We start from the raw sequence: 15,737 nt of genomic DNA on the forward strand, positions 1-15,737 counted from the left end.
TTAAGGGAGCGATGCCAATTTACACTCATGTGATAAAACAGCAGAATAGAGCTCTGTTTATGAGCGGTGAAGAACACTAACTACTCCAGTCAATAGTCATGACCAATGTTGTGTACCTTTGATATTCACATCATGATCAGGGTCACTCTCTCAGTATAATCCTGACCATTGCCCTTGTCTTTCCCTCCACAGGCAGGACACGATGAACTAAGAAAGAAAATGTCCAACCAAACCAACATAACTGAGTTCCTTCTCCTGGGATTCTCTGACGTTCGGGAGCTGCAGATTTTGCACTTCTTGGTGTTTCTGGTGCTTTACCTGGCAGCCCTGACGGGGAATCTTCTTATCATCACAGCCATAGCTCTTGATCACCACCTTCACAGCCCCATGTACTTCTTCCTGATCAGTTTGTCCATTCTAGATCTTGGTACCATCTCTGTCACCATCCCCAAATCCATGGCCAATTCCCTTATGAACACCAGGTCCATTTCCTATTGTGGATGTGTTACCCAAGCCTTTTTCTTTGTTTTCTTTGCTGTATCTGACTTCGCCTTACTCACCGTCATGGCATACGATCGATATGTTGCCATCTGCAAACCACTGCACTATGAGGCTATAATGAACAGGAGAGCTTGTTTCCAAATGGCAGCCAATGCCTGGATCAGTGTAATTGTCTATTCTTCATTGCACACCAGAAGCACATTTGCAATCTCCTTCTGTGGGGGCAATGAGGTGAATCAGTTCTTCTGTGAAATTCCACAGCTACTCAAGCTCGCCTGCTCTGACACGTACTTTGGTGAAGTCGAGGTAATCATCTTGAGTGCATGCTTACTCTTAAGCTGTTTTGTTCTTATAATTCTGTCATACACTCAGATCTTCCAAACAGTGCTGAGAATCCCCACTGAGCAGGGTCGGCATAAAGCCCTATCCACCTGCCTCCCTCACCTCATTGTGGTCTCCTTGTTTGTTTCCACCGGCATCTTTGCTTACCTGAAACCCACCTCCAGTTCTCCATCAGGTCTGGATCTCATGGTGGCTGTTCTTTATTCCGTGCTGCCACCAGTGATGAATCCGATCATCTAAAGCATGAGGAACAGGGAAATCAAAGCTTCCCTGAGGAAACTCATTGGGTGGAGGTTATTCAGCAAGAATAATATGTCTATATTTCTCTTATGAACACGGCTTTTATCTGTGTTTATTCACAAACATAATCAATTGATAATACTTTGTTATTGTCCCCATAAGAATATGCTGTATGATTTTTTATGTAAAATGCTGTATTTATAGTGGTAAATCCAGACTCGCTCCACTAAGTCAATGGAGTTATTCTAGGTTTATACCAGTGTAAGTTAAATGTCCATTAACACGTCTCCAGTCATAGAGAAGGAGGTGGGAGGTGGGGTGGTTAGTGAATTATGGATTGTTATAATAAGCTATAAATCCAGTGTCTCTATTCAGTCCATGATTTTTGGCATTTAGCAACATTAATAATTTAAGCTCCCAGGCCCATCCCTTGAAGGTGTTGTGCAAGTTTCCTTTGAGAGAAGTACTTAGTGATCAGATATAGATTTTTTGTGCAGATATAGAATGATCACTTTATGAAAAGTGTTCACCAACAGGAGTAGGGTGTTTTTCTCTTTTATCATTTTCCTGTGTGAGTTCATTCAAGAGCGTAGTGATTGTTTGGTTTCACCCACATAACTGTTATTGGAGCATTTAGTGCACTGGATGAGGCCCACCACGTGTTGTGATAGGCATGTGTAGGACCCATGGATCTTGACAGATATTTTGTGCAGGGTGCTGATCATCATAGCAGTGGAGATATGTCCGCAGGTTTTATATCTGTTCTTCTGGCTGCGTTGGTGTGTCCTGTTCTGTGGGGAGCTTGCTTCAGAGGATGAGCTTGGAGATTTTGGAAGGTTGTCTGAGGGACAGAAGAAGGAGTTCTGGAAAGATTTCTTTCAGGTCGTGGTCCCCATTGAGTATGGATTGTAATTGTTTGATGATACCCTGTGTCGTCAACAGGCCAATTCACCTTGAATGGTCCCTTGAAATATGTGTTAACTATTTACACTAAACAGTCTGTTCCAATTTGTATTTAGCTGTAACACTCTGAGTACATTTCCTAGACCTGAAGAAGAGCTCTGTGTAAGCTCAAAAGCTTGTCTCTCTCACCAACAGAAGTTGAGGAATAAAAGATCTTGTCTCATTCACCTTGTCTCTCTAATATCCTGGGACCAACATGGCGACAACACCACTGCATAAATCAGTGTTGTGTTATTTTTGATGTTGTTGAAAGGCTTATTTAAGAGGAAGGTTTTGCAATGTTTCCTAAAGACAATCAGAGTCTGGATAATGAGGCCAAATTTTGATCCCATTGAAGTAACTGGAATTTAGCTCTCACTTCAAAGGAATCATGATTTGGTCAGTGGCCAATACACACAAGGATCCGAGTGCGGATCCAAATAGCTTGGAGAAAATGAATGCAACAGAGATATAAGGGTGAGATTCTCATCTCACCTAAGTCAGAGCAGATGCAGAGTAGCTCCATTAACACCACCAGTTTAATACTGACAAGGTCTTGGACCAAAGACACAGGACTAAGTTCAGTAGTAACAAACTCTAGTTCAAGTTATTTGTCAGGGGTCATTTTGTTATAATATTGGTGTGAATGGGAAAATGCTTAAACATGCACCGATCTGGTATTCCATATGTTATTCAGTGTAAATCTAGTCACATTCAAACTGGGAAAGGATCTAAGAAGTTGGCCTGTTATCAGTATAAGAATACTATCTTTGTGCATGGTTGCATACACTGCATATATGACAGACAAAGGGAGAGTCTGAAATTAGATAGACAGAGAGAGAGGACCATTCTTTGTCATAACACACAACCTAATTGTGTCATAATGATAGATTTCTATTTGATTGTGAAATATTATGCAAATTATTGAGACTCATTTCCTATCCAAGACTATGCCTAGATCATGATTTTATTATAAAAATTAATTATTAAACATTATTTACCAAAGAATTTCTCTCACAATACCTTACTCCACAGCTCATCTACAAACAGTTCATCCTAAATACTTGGTGTTTGAATTTTAAGCTGTTTCAACTAGATACATTTTTAACATGCTCTGTTTCCCTTTCCTGAGTGGATCAGGTCATAGAACCATAGAATATCAGGGTTGGAAGGGACCTCAGGAGGTCATCTAGTCCTACCCCCTGCTCAAAGCAGGACCAATACCCAACTAAATCTTCCCAGCCAGGGCTTTGTCAAGCCTGACCTTAATAAACTTTAAGGAAGGAGATTCCATCACCTCCCTAGGTAACCCATTTCAGTGCTTCACCACCCTTCTAGTGAAAAAGTTTTTCCTAATATCCAACCTAAACCTCCCCCACTGCAACTTGAGACCATTGCTCCTTGTTCTGTCATCTGGTACCACTGAGAACAGTCCATTCTCTGTGGAACCCCCTTTCAAGTAGTTGAAAGCAGCTATCAAATTCTCCCTCATTCTTCTCTTCTGACGACTAAACAATCCCAGTTCCTTCAGCCTCTCCTCATAAGTCATGTGCTCCAGCGATCTACCAATGTGATATATGCCATCATGTGCCAGCAATGCCCCTCTGCCATGTACATGAGCCAAACCTGACAGTCTACACAAAGAACAAATGGACACAAATCTGACATCAGGAATCATAACATTCAAAAACCAGTAGGAGAACACTTTAACCTCTCTGGTCACTCAGTAACAGACTTAAAGGTGGCAATTTTACAACAGAAAAGCTTCAAAAACAGACTCTGATAAGAAACTGCTGAACTTGAATTAATATTCAAACTAGATACCATCAAGTTAGGTTTAAATAGAGACTGGGAATGGCTGAGACATTACACGCATTGAATCTATTTTCCTATGTTAAGCATCCTCACACCTTCTTGTCAAACTGTCTCAGATGGGCTCTTGATTATCCCTACATTTTTTTTCTCCTGTTCATAATAGCTCATCTTAACTACTTAGCCTTTTAGAGTGGGTAGGGCAACTGCCACCTTTTCATGTTCTCTGTATGTATCTAGTTAGTCTCTAAGGCCTGGGCTACACTAGCAGGGAGGTTTGAACTAAGATACACAACTTCAGCTACGCTATTCATGTAGCTGAAGTCAAAGTATCTTAGTTCGACTTACCTGACCGTTCTCACACCGGTAAGTTGACTCCCGTGGCTCCCCCACCGACTCCACTTACTCCTCCCACCCAGGTGGAGTACAGGCGTTGATTCAGGGATCAATTTATCATGTCCAGACTAGATGTGAAAAATCGATCCCCAATACATCGAACACTCCCCACCAATCCGGCAGGTAGTATAGACATACCCTAAGGTGCCACATGTACTCCTGGTCTTTTTGCAGATACAGACTAACACAGCTGCTACTCTGAAACTAATCATTTTTGTTGACCTCTGCTGGACTCTTTCCAAATCCTTCCTGTAGTGGGGGGCCCAAAACTGGGCACAGTACTCCAGATGAGGCTTCACCAATGCTGAATAGAGGGGAATGATAAAGTCTCTCAATCTGCTGACAAAGCTCCTACTTTTATGAAAGGAATGTGTTACAAGTGGGATTTGAACCCAGGTCTCCATAGAAAGACCAGAATAGATGACTGGTGGAAAAAGAGAGTTTTAGACCACTCAGCCATCTTGACATTAGCCATGTTATGTAGGTTACTTAAAAAGGAAGGGACAAATCCTCAGTTGATGTAAATTGTTATATCTCCATTGAAGTCAACAGATCTCTGAGAATTTACACAACCTGAGGATCTATTCAGAACATTCATGGTTGTGAATTTGAATCTCCCCTCCATTGAATATTCTGCACTAAGATCTTGATCCAGCAAACCACTTCAGGACATGCTTAACTTTAAATACATGTGTAGTCCCATTGAAAACTGGAAGTTAATCTCATGCTTGTTTTTTGTTGGATTAAGGATAGGGCCAGCTGGTGTCAGACTTGCCACTGCCTCAGTTTCTTCCCTTTCCCAATTAAACAAACTGCTACAATTGGTGCATTTAAATTTATCTCTGCTTCCGAGGTCTGGTTATTGACATAAAATAAAAGTTTATCTCAAAGCCAGGCAGCTTTCCCCAGGCTCACCAGGCCATTACACTCCTCCTGGGCTCCTAATTCCCTCTGCGGATTCTGTTCCTGCCCTGCAGTATAGGTCACTCCAACCAATCCTCCCCTCTAGAGAGCTTCTTCCCAAGTCCTTTCTGACCCTGGGTCCCCTATGGCTCCCCTTCAGGAGACACCCTGTGCCCTGAAATTCTTCTAGTCTTTACCCTTGGATTAGAGCATCAGATCCAGCTCTTTCTGCTCCTCAGGCCCATTCCAGACTCTGCGCTTCTCCAGAGAGACCTCTGCTGGGTCTGTGCTACCCACTGGTCCCCCTTGCTCTGATGGATCAGGCTCCCTCCTGTGATTCCTGGTCACTCGACCCAGCCACAGCCCCAAACTCAAACCTGTCACCTGCGATTGAATAACAGGGCAAAAGTGTGGATGAGCAGAGAGAGAAAAACACTGACAAGGACTTGCTCTGAGAAAGGATGTAGCGCCACTGTCCACATCATCAGTGCTATGGGGTATTATCAGGAAGTGCTCGCTGTCAGTAAATAACTGCAGAGTCATTGGAGCAGGGGAGTGGACCATGGGTATGCCACTTCCCAGAGGATTGCACTAACCATCAGGCTAAAGAGTCACTCTGATGCTTGCTTTCTCTTTGTCCCAATGACGTCTTTATCCAAGATGGATCAGATCAAATTGAGGGCACCCATATCATGATATCCAACAGTGCAGTGGTTAGAGGGCTCTCCTGAGAGATAGCAGATCCCTCTTCAAGTCCCTTTTCTTCATCAGGCAGAGGAGGGATTTGAACCAGGGCTCTCCCACATACCAGCTGAGTATCCTAGCAAGGGGTCTGACAGTTATGAGCAAAAGGCTCAGCCACATTGCAAAAAAATACCATATGTGCCCGACTCTTGGATCACAAGCCAAAATGGATGCCTTCCACCAGCCTGGACTGAGGCACCTAGTACTGCAACAGGGGTAGGGCTTTGCACAAATCCTAAGGAGAGTGATAGCTCAGTGATTTGAGCATTTTTCTTGCTAAACTTAGGGTTCAGTCCTTGAGGGGGCCATTTATAGAGATCTGGGGCAAAAATTGGGGATTGGTCTTGCTTTGAGTAGGAGGTTGAACTAGATGAATAGGAGTTTGGGGGTTTGAAAGTGTAGGGCTGTTCCCATCTCATCCGAGACAGAGACCTTCTCACCTCTAGCTCACACAGTTCAATTTGCTCCCAGCTGGGTATCAGTTAAAAGTTATTCCATTCGCTGGATATCTGACAGTCCATGGTAGCTGGGCTCCTTTGAAAATTAAGCCCCTTTGAAAATGCCAGCTGAAGGTTTTGGGAAGTGGAAATTTACTCAGCCTCAAATTTTAGAGTTGGCCTATCCTTCATCATTGGCCAAACAAAAATAACAGAAAGAATCAGGCCTGAGCTTTGTAGTGTTCAACACCCACCTTGCATTCATCGCTGCCCGCACAGGGACCATTCACTCCTCAAGTCCACTAGTGGCAATGTTGGCACAAGCATCTTAGCTGTATGAACTGGATTGGAATCTGTGTACAGTTCATAAGAACAGTCAGGGCTGGCTTTAGCCAGTGTGGGCCCCAATTCATGGGGCATGTACTCTCCCCGCGGCACTTCGGATTTCCGCGCTCCAGCGGTGGAAGCGGGGCCGCAGGACTCCGGCTGCGGGAGTGGGGCAGCTTCACTTGCCACTCTCGGGCCAGGGAACCGGGGCCGAGGGGTTGCGGGGCTCTGGTAGGGTAGGGGGACCGCGGGGATGTGGTGCTCCGGCTAGGAGAGCGGGGCTGCGGGGTTGAAGGGCTGGGGTAGCTTAGGATGCCACCAGATGTTTCACATACAGTGAATCACCCTCCGTGCTCCATCATGTCCCAACATGTGATACACTTGTATCATAGTTCCCATTAGTACATTTGGTAACACTAGCATGTTCCCTGGACCTCTCCAAGTGTTATCATCACATAGTTTGCCACCATTATCCATCCATAACCACTTCTCTACCCTTGGTGCAGCGTGTTGAATGTCCTGTAATTTAAAAAAGTTTGGGTTTTTTTTATGAGAGGCTGTGTTGCAGCAATCAATTCCACAGCGGCTTGTTTAGCTAGTTCGTCTGCCCCTCGGTTCCCACCTTTATCACTGCTACTTCAGTAGGTTTCTGCCCACACAAAAGGGGACAGGCAGAGCACCCCCTGTGGCATGCAGCCGTGCTTGGAGTGGCAAAATGTGTAGAGCCACCTCTGGTCTGTGTGTTATTTGACATCGTGAACTCATTGTCACCATAGAAGGGAAGGGCTCTGCATAGACGGAATTTTGCCTGGGCATCAGTAGAAAATGTTAAGTTTCCGCACTATCCTCCATTTTGTATTGGGGATCCTGTACTTGTCAGGAATCCTCGATTTACCCACAAGTTAAGGTAATCATATACAACCCCAAACGCGTATCTAGAATCAGTACATATGTTTATAGCACGACCTTCCGCGGCTTCACATGCTGCAACTAATGCCTGTAGTTCTGCTACTTGTGCAGATGCCCCAGGTAAACTGCCATGCACCACCAGCTGCCCATCTTGCGTACAAACGGCCCATCCTGTGTGTCGCTTGCCATCCACACAGAAGGAAGAACCATCCACGTATAGGCAAGGGGCACTAGGTATTTCAGTTTCTTTTACCAACGGAAGGTCCACCGGAGCCGCAGGACCAGCGGACCCTCCGCAGGCAAGCCACCGAAGGTGGCCTCCCTGCCACCCTCCCAGCGACCAACAGAGTGCCTCCCGAGGCTTGCTGCCCCAAGCATGGGCTTGGTGTGCTGAGGCCTGGAGCCGCCCTGACACAGACTGAGACAATTTTAATGTCAGTTTTTCCCTTTTGGCCCTGCTTCCCTGCCAGAGCCCTGCAAACCCGCGGCCCCGCTCTCCCGGCCAGAGCCCTGCAACCCTGTGGTCTCGCTCCCCTAGCTGGAGCCCCGCAACCCCGCAGTCCCGCTATCCTGGTCGCAATGCGGCAGGTCCTGCAGCCCCGCTACCCCAGCCAGAGCCTAGCAACCCCGTGGATGTTTGTTTTGGGGGTCTGGGCTGTGTGAGGCAGAGGGAGCAAGACACTCAGGGACTAGAGTAAGAGATTTCAGTAGGTGGAGCCTGCGGTGGGGGTTGGAGTCAAAGGGCCTCAATCTTCTCTTCCTTAGACCAGACATACTCCACTGTAACAACTTGGAGTTACCTTAGAGTGAGTGAGAGGGGATCAATCACATTGACTCCAGTACAGATACCTCTAGTTTACCTCAGGGTGAGTGACAGGGGTATCAGCCCCATTGACTCCAGTGGAGTTACTTCTCATTCTTCTTAAAATCGGGGTATGTTGGTGCTGATTTTTTGCACACAGCTAGAGATCAAGCCGGGGCTCAGATTCTCACATCAGGGTCTTCAATGCTCAAGGGTTATCCCAGCAGAGTGCAGTCCACACACCAGGAGTTTGGGGGAAATCAAATTACAGTGTTATTAGCCAAAAAGTTTAGCTCTGCAGTTAGGTGTGTCAGCCTTTGAAGTGTTTGGTGTCGTGCCCAACGGATTACACCGTGCATGTGCAGGGAGTGAGGATGAGCTGTGCGAAAGCTACCTCTGGCTCACAGAACATAAATTTCTGAAGGAAGAATTCCTGGCCCATGAACCTCTGCACCACGTGAGCACTGTGAGTTCAACCTGTAGCCAAAATGTGAAACTCAGAATAGGCAGTGTCAGCATTTGTCCAAGGATCTTTAATTTTGGGGAAATATCACCTGAGCACAGCAGACCATTCAGAAAGTGCTGAACTACTTTTGAAAGGAAAATAAATTGCATATGCAAAAGCCTACAGGGAGGGGAGGATGATTAGGGGTTGAAGGACTGTTGGGAACAGTGGGAGAGTGATTTGGGGGCCCATAACAGGAGGAGTCATTATAGAGAGGGGGATAAATGAGGTGGGTTGGGGAAGGCTGAGGGCTCGGTGGAGTGACAGAGGAAACGCCACACTAGGAAGGCAGAGAAGAGGGTAAATGATACGGGAGTGGGGGGAAATATGGGCAGAGGGACCTTCTCCTCCTGTGTGGGGGCCAATATCTGGGTGCCCAGCCTATCTTCAGGCTTCTGACTCCACGCCTCTCAGAGGGATTCTTTCAAGCTGTATTAATCTCCTTGAAGTGTTCTCACTCATCTGAGAAGTTCTCAAGATGAATAGGACACTTCACTGAGCCTCCTATGCTGTTTTTGGTTGTGTCCAGCTTTGTACTGCATTTACTGAGAGTCTCTGGGGGGTCAGAGGTGAGGAGAACCCAGACTGGCCAAGCAATGCACTCAGTACAGTCCTTTCCAGAAAATTGTGGTGGTTCTTGAAAGAGCCTTTTAGTCCACTTGTCATCTATACCCATTGCTACCTACAAATGCCACAATGACCACTAACTCCTACCAATAGTTAAAAAACTAGGAAAGTAAATGGCAAAAAAAATTAAAACAATGTTAAGGTTTCCCAGTGACAGTTTCTGCCTTTCCAGAATTCAGAGTTCAGCAAAACTCAAGCTTCTGAAAACCAGGAAATACAGACTTAAGTTAAGTATCAGGGGGTAGCCATGTTAGTCTGTATCCACAAAAACAATGAGGAGTTCAGTGGCACCTTAAAGATGAACAGATTTATTTGGGCATAAGCTTTCGTGGGTAGAAGTGGGGTTTTTACCGGCAAAAGTTTAAGCCCAAATAAGTCTGTTATCCTTTAAGTGCCACCAGACTTAATTAAATGCCCTCACAACCATAAATCTGCCCTCTTTAAGTGATGCCTCACAACACTCATAACACACATACTCACATTCTGCCTTTTCACTCTACTTGCCCTACAGTCAAAAACTGAGACAGAATACCACACTTGGAAAATTTAACAACCACTTTCTACCCTTTTACAACCTCTTCACACACACATACAGGATACCACCTAAACTTATACTTCATTAAATCCACAGCCTGCTCTCATATCCCACCTCTCTACTGACTATACCCATGGCAAGAAGACCCCAGTGCCCTGCTACTGACACCACCTTCACAATTCTGAACTGAAATAATGCAGGTGTGAATCTCTAGGTACATGTGCACATCTTTGTTTTGATCACAAACATGGGGCCGGGGGAGGGGTGGGGGATCAGACCCAGATCTCCTTCTATCACAAATACACCTCTGCCTACTTGCATCACCTACTGCCTTCACTGTTCAATATAGTTACATCTAACACAGGGAGTGCAGCTGGAGTGCATGCAGACAATTCTCAGTGGCATTGTCAGCTCCAGGGGGGCAGAGTGAAGGTTGGACGAGCACTTTAACTTTAATTTCTAGGCTTTCCAAAGTTTGAACTATGCTGAACCTGACATTCTGGAAGCGCATGAGATACCGCCGGGCAACCTTAACTCTGTGTTAACAATGGCTAGCTTTTTTTTTTTTTAACATTTATTTATGATAGATATATAGATCCTTATGTAATTTACCTTAGTGTAAATCTAGAGTAACGACACTGACTGCAGTGAACTTAGTTTGGGTTATCACTGTGAGACACAGCATTTTGCATAAACAGATAACACATCAAATTCCCACAGAGACAATAATACCATCAATTGATTATACCAGTCAAGATGCATAAAATGAAGCCATGGACATGGGACAAATCTGGAAATTTTATTCGTGGCGGATAATGATCACCCAGTCAGTTTCTTCAGAGCACCTTTGATCTCCTTGTTCCTCAAGCTGTAGATGATCAGTTTCATCATGGGAGGCACCACAGAATAGAGAACAGCCACCATGAGATCCAGCCATGATGTTGATCCAGCCCTGGAGGTGGGTTTCAGGTAAGCAAAGCCGGCAGTGCAAACAAACAAGGAGATGACAATGAGGTGAGGAAGGCAGGTGGAGAAGGCTTTATACCGGCCCTGCTCAGAAGGGAGTCTCAGCACTGTGGTGAAGACCTGAACATATGACACAATTATTAAAACAAAGCAGCTTAAAGTTAAACACGCATTAAAGGCAATAACCCCAATTTCACTGAGATACGAGCCAGAGCAGGCGAGTTTGAGTAGCTGGGAGATTTCACAGAAGAACTGATCCACCATGTTGCCTCCACAGAAGGTCAATGCAAATGTGTTCCCAGTGTGTAACACAGAGTAGAGAATCCCACTGATCCAGGCACTGGCTGCCATTTGGACACAAGCTCTCCTGTTCATCGCAGTCTCACAGTGCAGTGGTTTGCATATAGCAACATATCGATCATATGCCATTACAGTGAGGAAAGCAAAGTCAGCCTCAGTGAAGAAGACAAAGAGAAAGACTTGAGCAACACACCCAGCATAAGAAATTGACCTGGTGTTCAATATGTAATTAGCCATGGATTTGGGGATGGTGACAGAGATGGAGCCAAGGTCCAGGATAGACAGATTCATCAGGAAGAAATACATGGGGGTCTGAAGGTGGTTGTTGAGGGCTACAACCATGATGATAAGAAGATTCCCCACCAAGGCTGCCAGATAAATCACTAGAAACACCACAAAGTGCAAAATCTGCAGTTCCTAAACATCAGAGAATCCAAGGAGAAGGAACTCGGTTGCAGGTGTTCGGTTGGACATTTTCCTTCTCAGTACATGATGTCCTGCCTGTGGAGGAAAGGAGAAGGGCAATGGTCAGGATTAGAGTGACAGAGGGAATGACCTCGATTCTCACTATATAATATCCAATGGTGTGATTGTCACAGGTGCACAGAACTTATCACTTCAGTTCACTAGGAGAGGTGAGTGCTCCTTGACTCCGACAATCAGACCACTAGACCAGTGCATTATCACACTAGGGTGAAGCTGCATAACTCCCTTAAAGTCAGTGGAGCTGCGTCAGTTTACACCTTCTGCCCAAGAGATGGCTTGATAAAGATGCAGTATGAAAGAAGGAGCAAAGTGCCACATCAATCCATCTGTTCTGCACGGGAGAGTTGTCCTAGTGCTATAAGCGCTAGGCTTACAATTTGGGCATGAAACTATTGCTATGTCTACACTATAAGCCAGGATGTGATTCCCCTGCTCATGTACGTCAACACTCACACTAGCTCTCTGTGAGCTAGCGTGAATACAAATAGCAATATAGCCTCTGGAGCATGAGTTCCAGCAGCAGAGGCATGACTGAGACTAGAACAAACCTGCCTAAAACCAATGGGTATGTACTGGGCATGGATCACCCATGCCTCTGCTGCCACTGCCTGTGCTGCCGCAGCTCTACTGCTGTTTATACTTGATAAGAGCTAGTACAGGTATGGGTACATAAGCAGAGGAATCACACCCCTGCTCGTACCGGTATAGCTTAAACTACTAAAATGCCAGCACAGCCGATTTCGACTTGCCAGGGAAATGCGACCAGGGGCGGCTCCATGCCCCAGCATGCCAAGCGCGTGCTTGGAGTGGTAAGCCGTGGGAGGTGCTCTGCCGGCGCTGCGAGGGTGGCAGGCAGGCTGCATTCGGCAGCTTGCTTGCAGAGGGTCCGCTGGTCCCGCGGCTTCGGCAGACCTCCCGCAGGCAAGCCTCCAAAGACAGCCTGCCTGCAGTGCTTGGGGCGGCAAAATGCCTAGAACTGCGCCTGAACGCAACAGACTCCCCCAGCATCCTAAGTGGCAGCTTGTCTGTAATGAGTCCTGCCCAACACCACCCAGATGGCCTGCCACCTGATTACATGTTGATTTATGGCACCAAATCCCAGCATCGCTCAGTTACTGCTGTGTTGTATTGTTTCCCTCTGCGACTCTATGTCTGGCTGAGTGGGTTCAGTAGTACTCAGGAGAGTTGGGTTCTATTCTTGGTTCTGCCAGACCTTCTCTGTGCCCTCAGACAAGGCTTTTTCCTCTCTCTCTGTGCCTCTGTTTCCCCTCCCACCTATTGTCTGCCTGGTCTACTAGGACTGTGAACTCTTTCAGGAATGGGCTGTGTCTTATTATTTACAGCGTTTGTGCTCAGCTGATAGAAGTGTTGTGCACTGGATATGGTGCTAGATCAGGAGCTCTGTGTTTTAGTCCTATTGAACCTTCTATAGCCATCTATCCTCTCTGTCAGGATAGACAGGCTTTGGCTACTTGGTTCAACTCTAACCCTTGGTGTAAAGGTGCTAGTCTATATAAAACATATTCTGGGGGCTATCAGCTTTGCTGCTTACTCAGTTTTACCATCCTGCAGCTTCCCTTTGATACTGAAATGAAAATGGATACAATAGACTGAATGGGTTTGAAATTATAGTATTAGTGGACAATATTAGTGTTCCTCACTCCTCCTTAACTGTAAATTTCCAATTTTCTGTTTAAATTGTTTTCAAAGGAAAATTGGGGTTTTCAATTAATTGGGTTTTGAATTAATCATAGACTCATAGACTTTAAGGTCAGAAGGGACCATCATGATCATCTAGTCTGACCTCCTGCAGGCCACAGAACCTCACCCACCCACTTCTGTAATAGACCCCTAACCTCTGACTGAGTTACTGTAATCCTCAAGTCATGGTAATCAAATTTTCACAGAAAGCCTCAGCTATCTTCATATATGAAAACTGAAAAAAACATTTTTTGGTGGTGAATTTAGAATGAAAATGTTCAATTTGCTGATGTTTTTAGCTGAAATTTTTTTTTTATTGGTTGCCAAAACTTGAAAATTTGGGGATTTTTGGGACTTATTTGAAAACTCATTTTTTCTGATAAAAAAAATTCTGACAGACTCTGCTTATTTGAATTGATAGCAAACATCTAACAGAGTTCTATTTGTAATTCACATTTATGTTCTTAAATTTGCCCTGTATATTAATATCCTAACATATTTAATTCAAAGAGCAAACTTACTGTGTTGGTCTTAGTGGATTTTTTCCCAAATTGGGAAGCATTTCAGTCTCCAATGCCAGGAATATATCTATGTATTTATGTGTCTATCTATCTATCAGGCACGCATCACTGTATTATCCAGCAGTCGTCTGCGTCACTTTGCTGGACTTCTTGTGTTGCTGGGTCTCTCTGCAGTTCGTTACAGATAGGATCCAATTATCAGCTGGGCGCTCCCTGCTCTCCTCTCTGGACAGGCTTGCCTGAGAGGTGAAGGACTAAGTAGGATGAGAGACTAAAAAGCCCCTCCCAGTTGATCCCAACTTGTACAGAATTCAGACACGATCACAGCCCACGATGCACCTGCTCCAGGGCTAAATAGCTGAATCTGGTCTCCTGGGCTGTGAGCATAACTCTGAACACACCTCAGGAACAATCTATGCTGACAACCTGCCTTAGCTGAGCCTAACCCTGCAGAGGGGAACAGCACCCACCCTGGATCTCACACAATGGCAGCATCCCTGGAAGAGTACTTGGCTAAAAACATGGAAGGGCTGAGGCACAAAGGGTGTCCCAAAGGGATTGCATATACATTGATTTGTAGCACAAACATGTGACATACAATGGCTAAAAGTCTAGTGGCACCAGAAGCCCAAATGACCTGGAATAGCCTGTTTCTTCACTAACTCCACATAATTATCACTGGGGGAGCAGACAATCTTTTCTTAGGGGGGGAAAAAAGCTCTTGGGATGCAGCCACCAGAGGATCCGACAGCTGAGGCTGCCCTGTATGTTAGAAGTAGATCACTAAGAGGTACCCAGATGCAAACATTAAAAACTAAGGACCAGACCATGAGCTGGTGTAAACTGATACAGTTCCATTGACTTCAGAGAACTAGGGATATTTATGCCCACTGAGTATCTGGCCCTTTGATTTCCGTGGTGCTATGGCTGATTTACACCAGCTGAGAATCTGTCCCATTGACTCCAATAAAAAAAAAATGCTAGATTTACAGCAGCTGGGAATACAGCCCATTGATTTCAGTGGAACTATGGCTGATTTACACCTGCTGGAGATCTGCTCCATTACACGGTTTCAAATCCATATTCTTTGCCTCAGAATCGGAATGGAACAGACAAAAATTCCTAACCAGTCAGCACTTTCTTAGCTCTTTGTCCCATGGGATTAATTACAAGAGTGTAACTTTTAATGGTGAAGGATATGGAACAGAACTTTGGAGGAATTCATGTGTTGTGGATATCCGCTCTCTCTGATATTCAACTTCTATTGTGATGAATGGACCAACTTCTTTCTTTCTTTCTTTCTTTCTTTCTTTCTTTCTTTCTTTCTTTCTTTCTTTCTTTCTTTCTTAGCAATTACATTTCTTTATTATTACAGACAACAGTAAACTAAACGGCTCATTAAGATTCAGATGCAAAGCTGCATGACATTTTTAAAATGTTTAATTCACACTAGTTGCAGATGTGTCAGAGAGACTGAACAAATATGAAGGGCCAGATCCCTGCTGTTATAAATCAGCTGTGGCTCTGTTGGTGTCAATGGGGCCAGATCCTGAGCTTTTGTAAATCAGCCTCATTACAGTCAATTAGGCCAGATGCCCAGCTGATAGATATTGGCATCATGCTATGGTGCTTTTCCAGTGTACATAAACTGAATATGTGCACTGTGGTTCCTAGTTTTATGTTTGTTCCTTTATCTGAGATTCTTGTCGCTAAACAGCACAATCCTTTTATAATGCTCATA

The 15,737-nt window shown here is 45.0% G+C and overlaps 1 protein-coding gene across 1 annotated transcript; it reads left to right on the forward strand.

Moving 5' to 3' along the window:
- The first annotated feature begins 219 nt into the window (after positions 1-219).
- On the forward strand, positions 220-1,083 carry LOC115638343 (olfactory receptor 14A16-like). Its single transcript, XM_030539949.1, has one exon. The coding sequence runs from the start codon at positions 220-222 to the stop codon at positions 1,081-1,083; it is 864 nt and encodes a 287-aa protein (XP_030395809.1).
- Positions 1,084-15,737: the final 14,654 nt, after the last annotated feature.

The sequence above is a fragment of the Gopherus evgoodei genome, chromosome 21 (assembly GCF_007399415.2).
Source record: "Gopherus evgoodei ecotype Sinaloan lineage chromosome 21, rGopEvg1_v1.p, whole genome shotgun sequence".
Classification (NCBI taxonomy): Eukaryota; Metazoa; Chordata; order Testudines; family Testudinidae; genus Gopherus; species Gopherus evgoodei.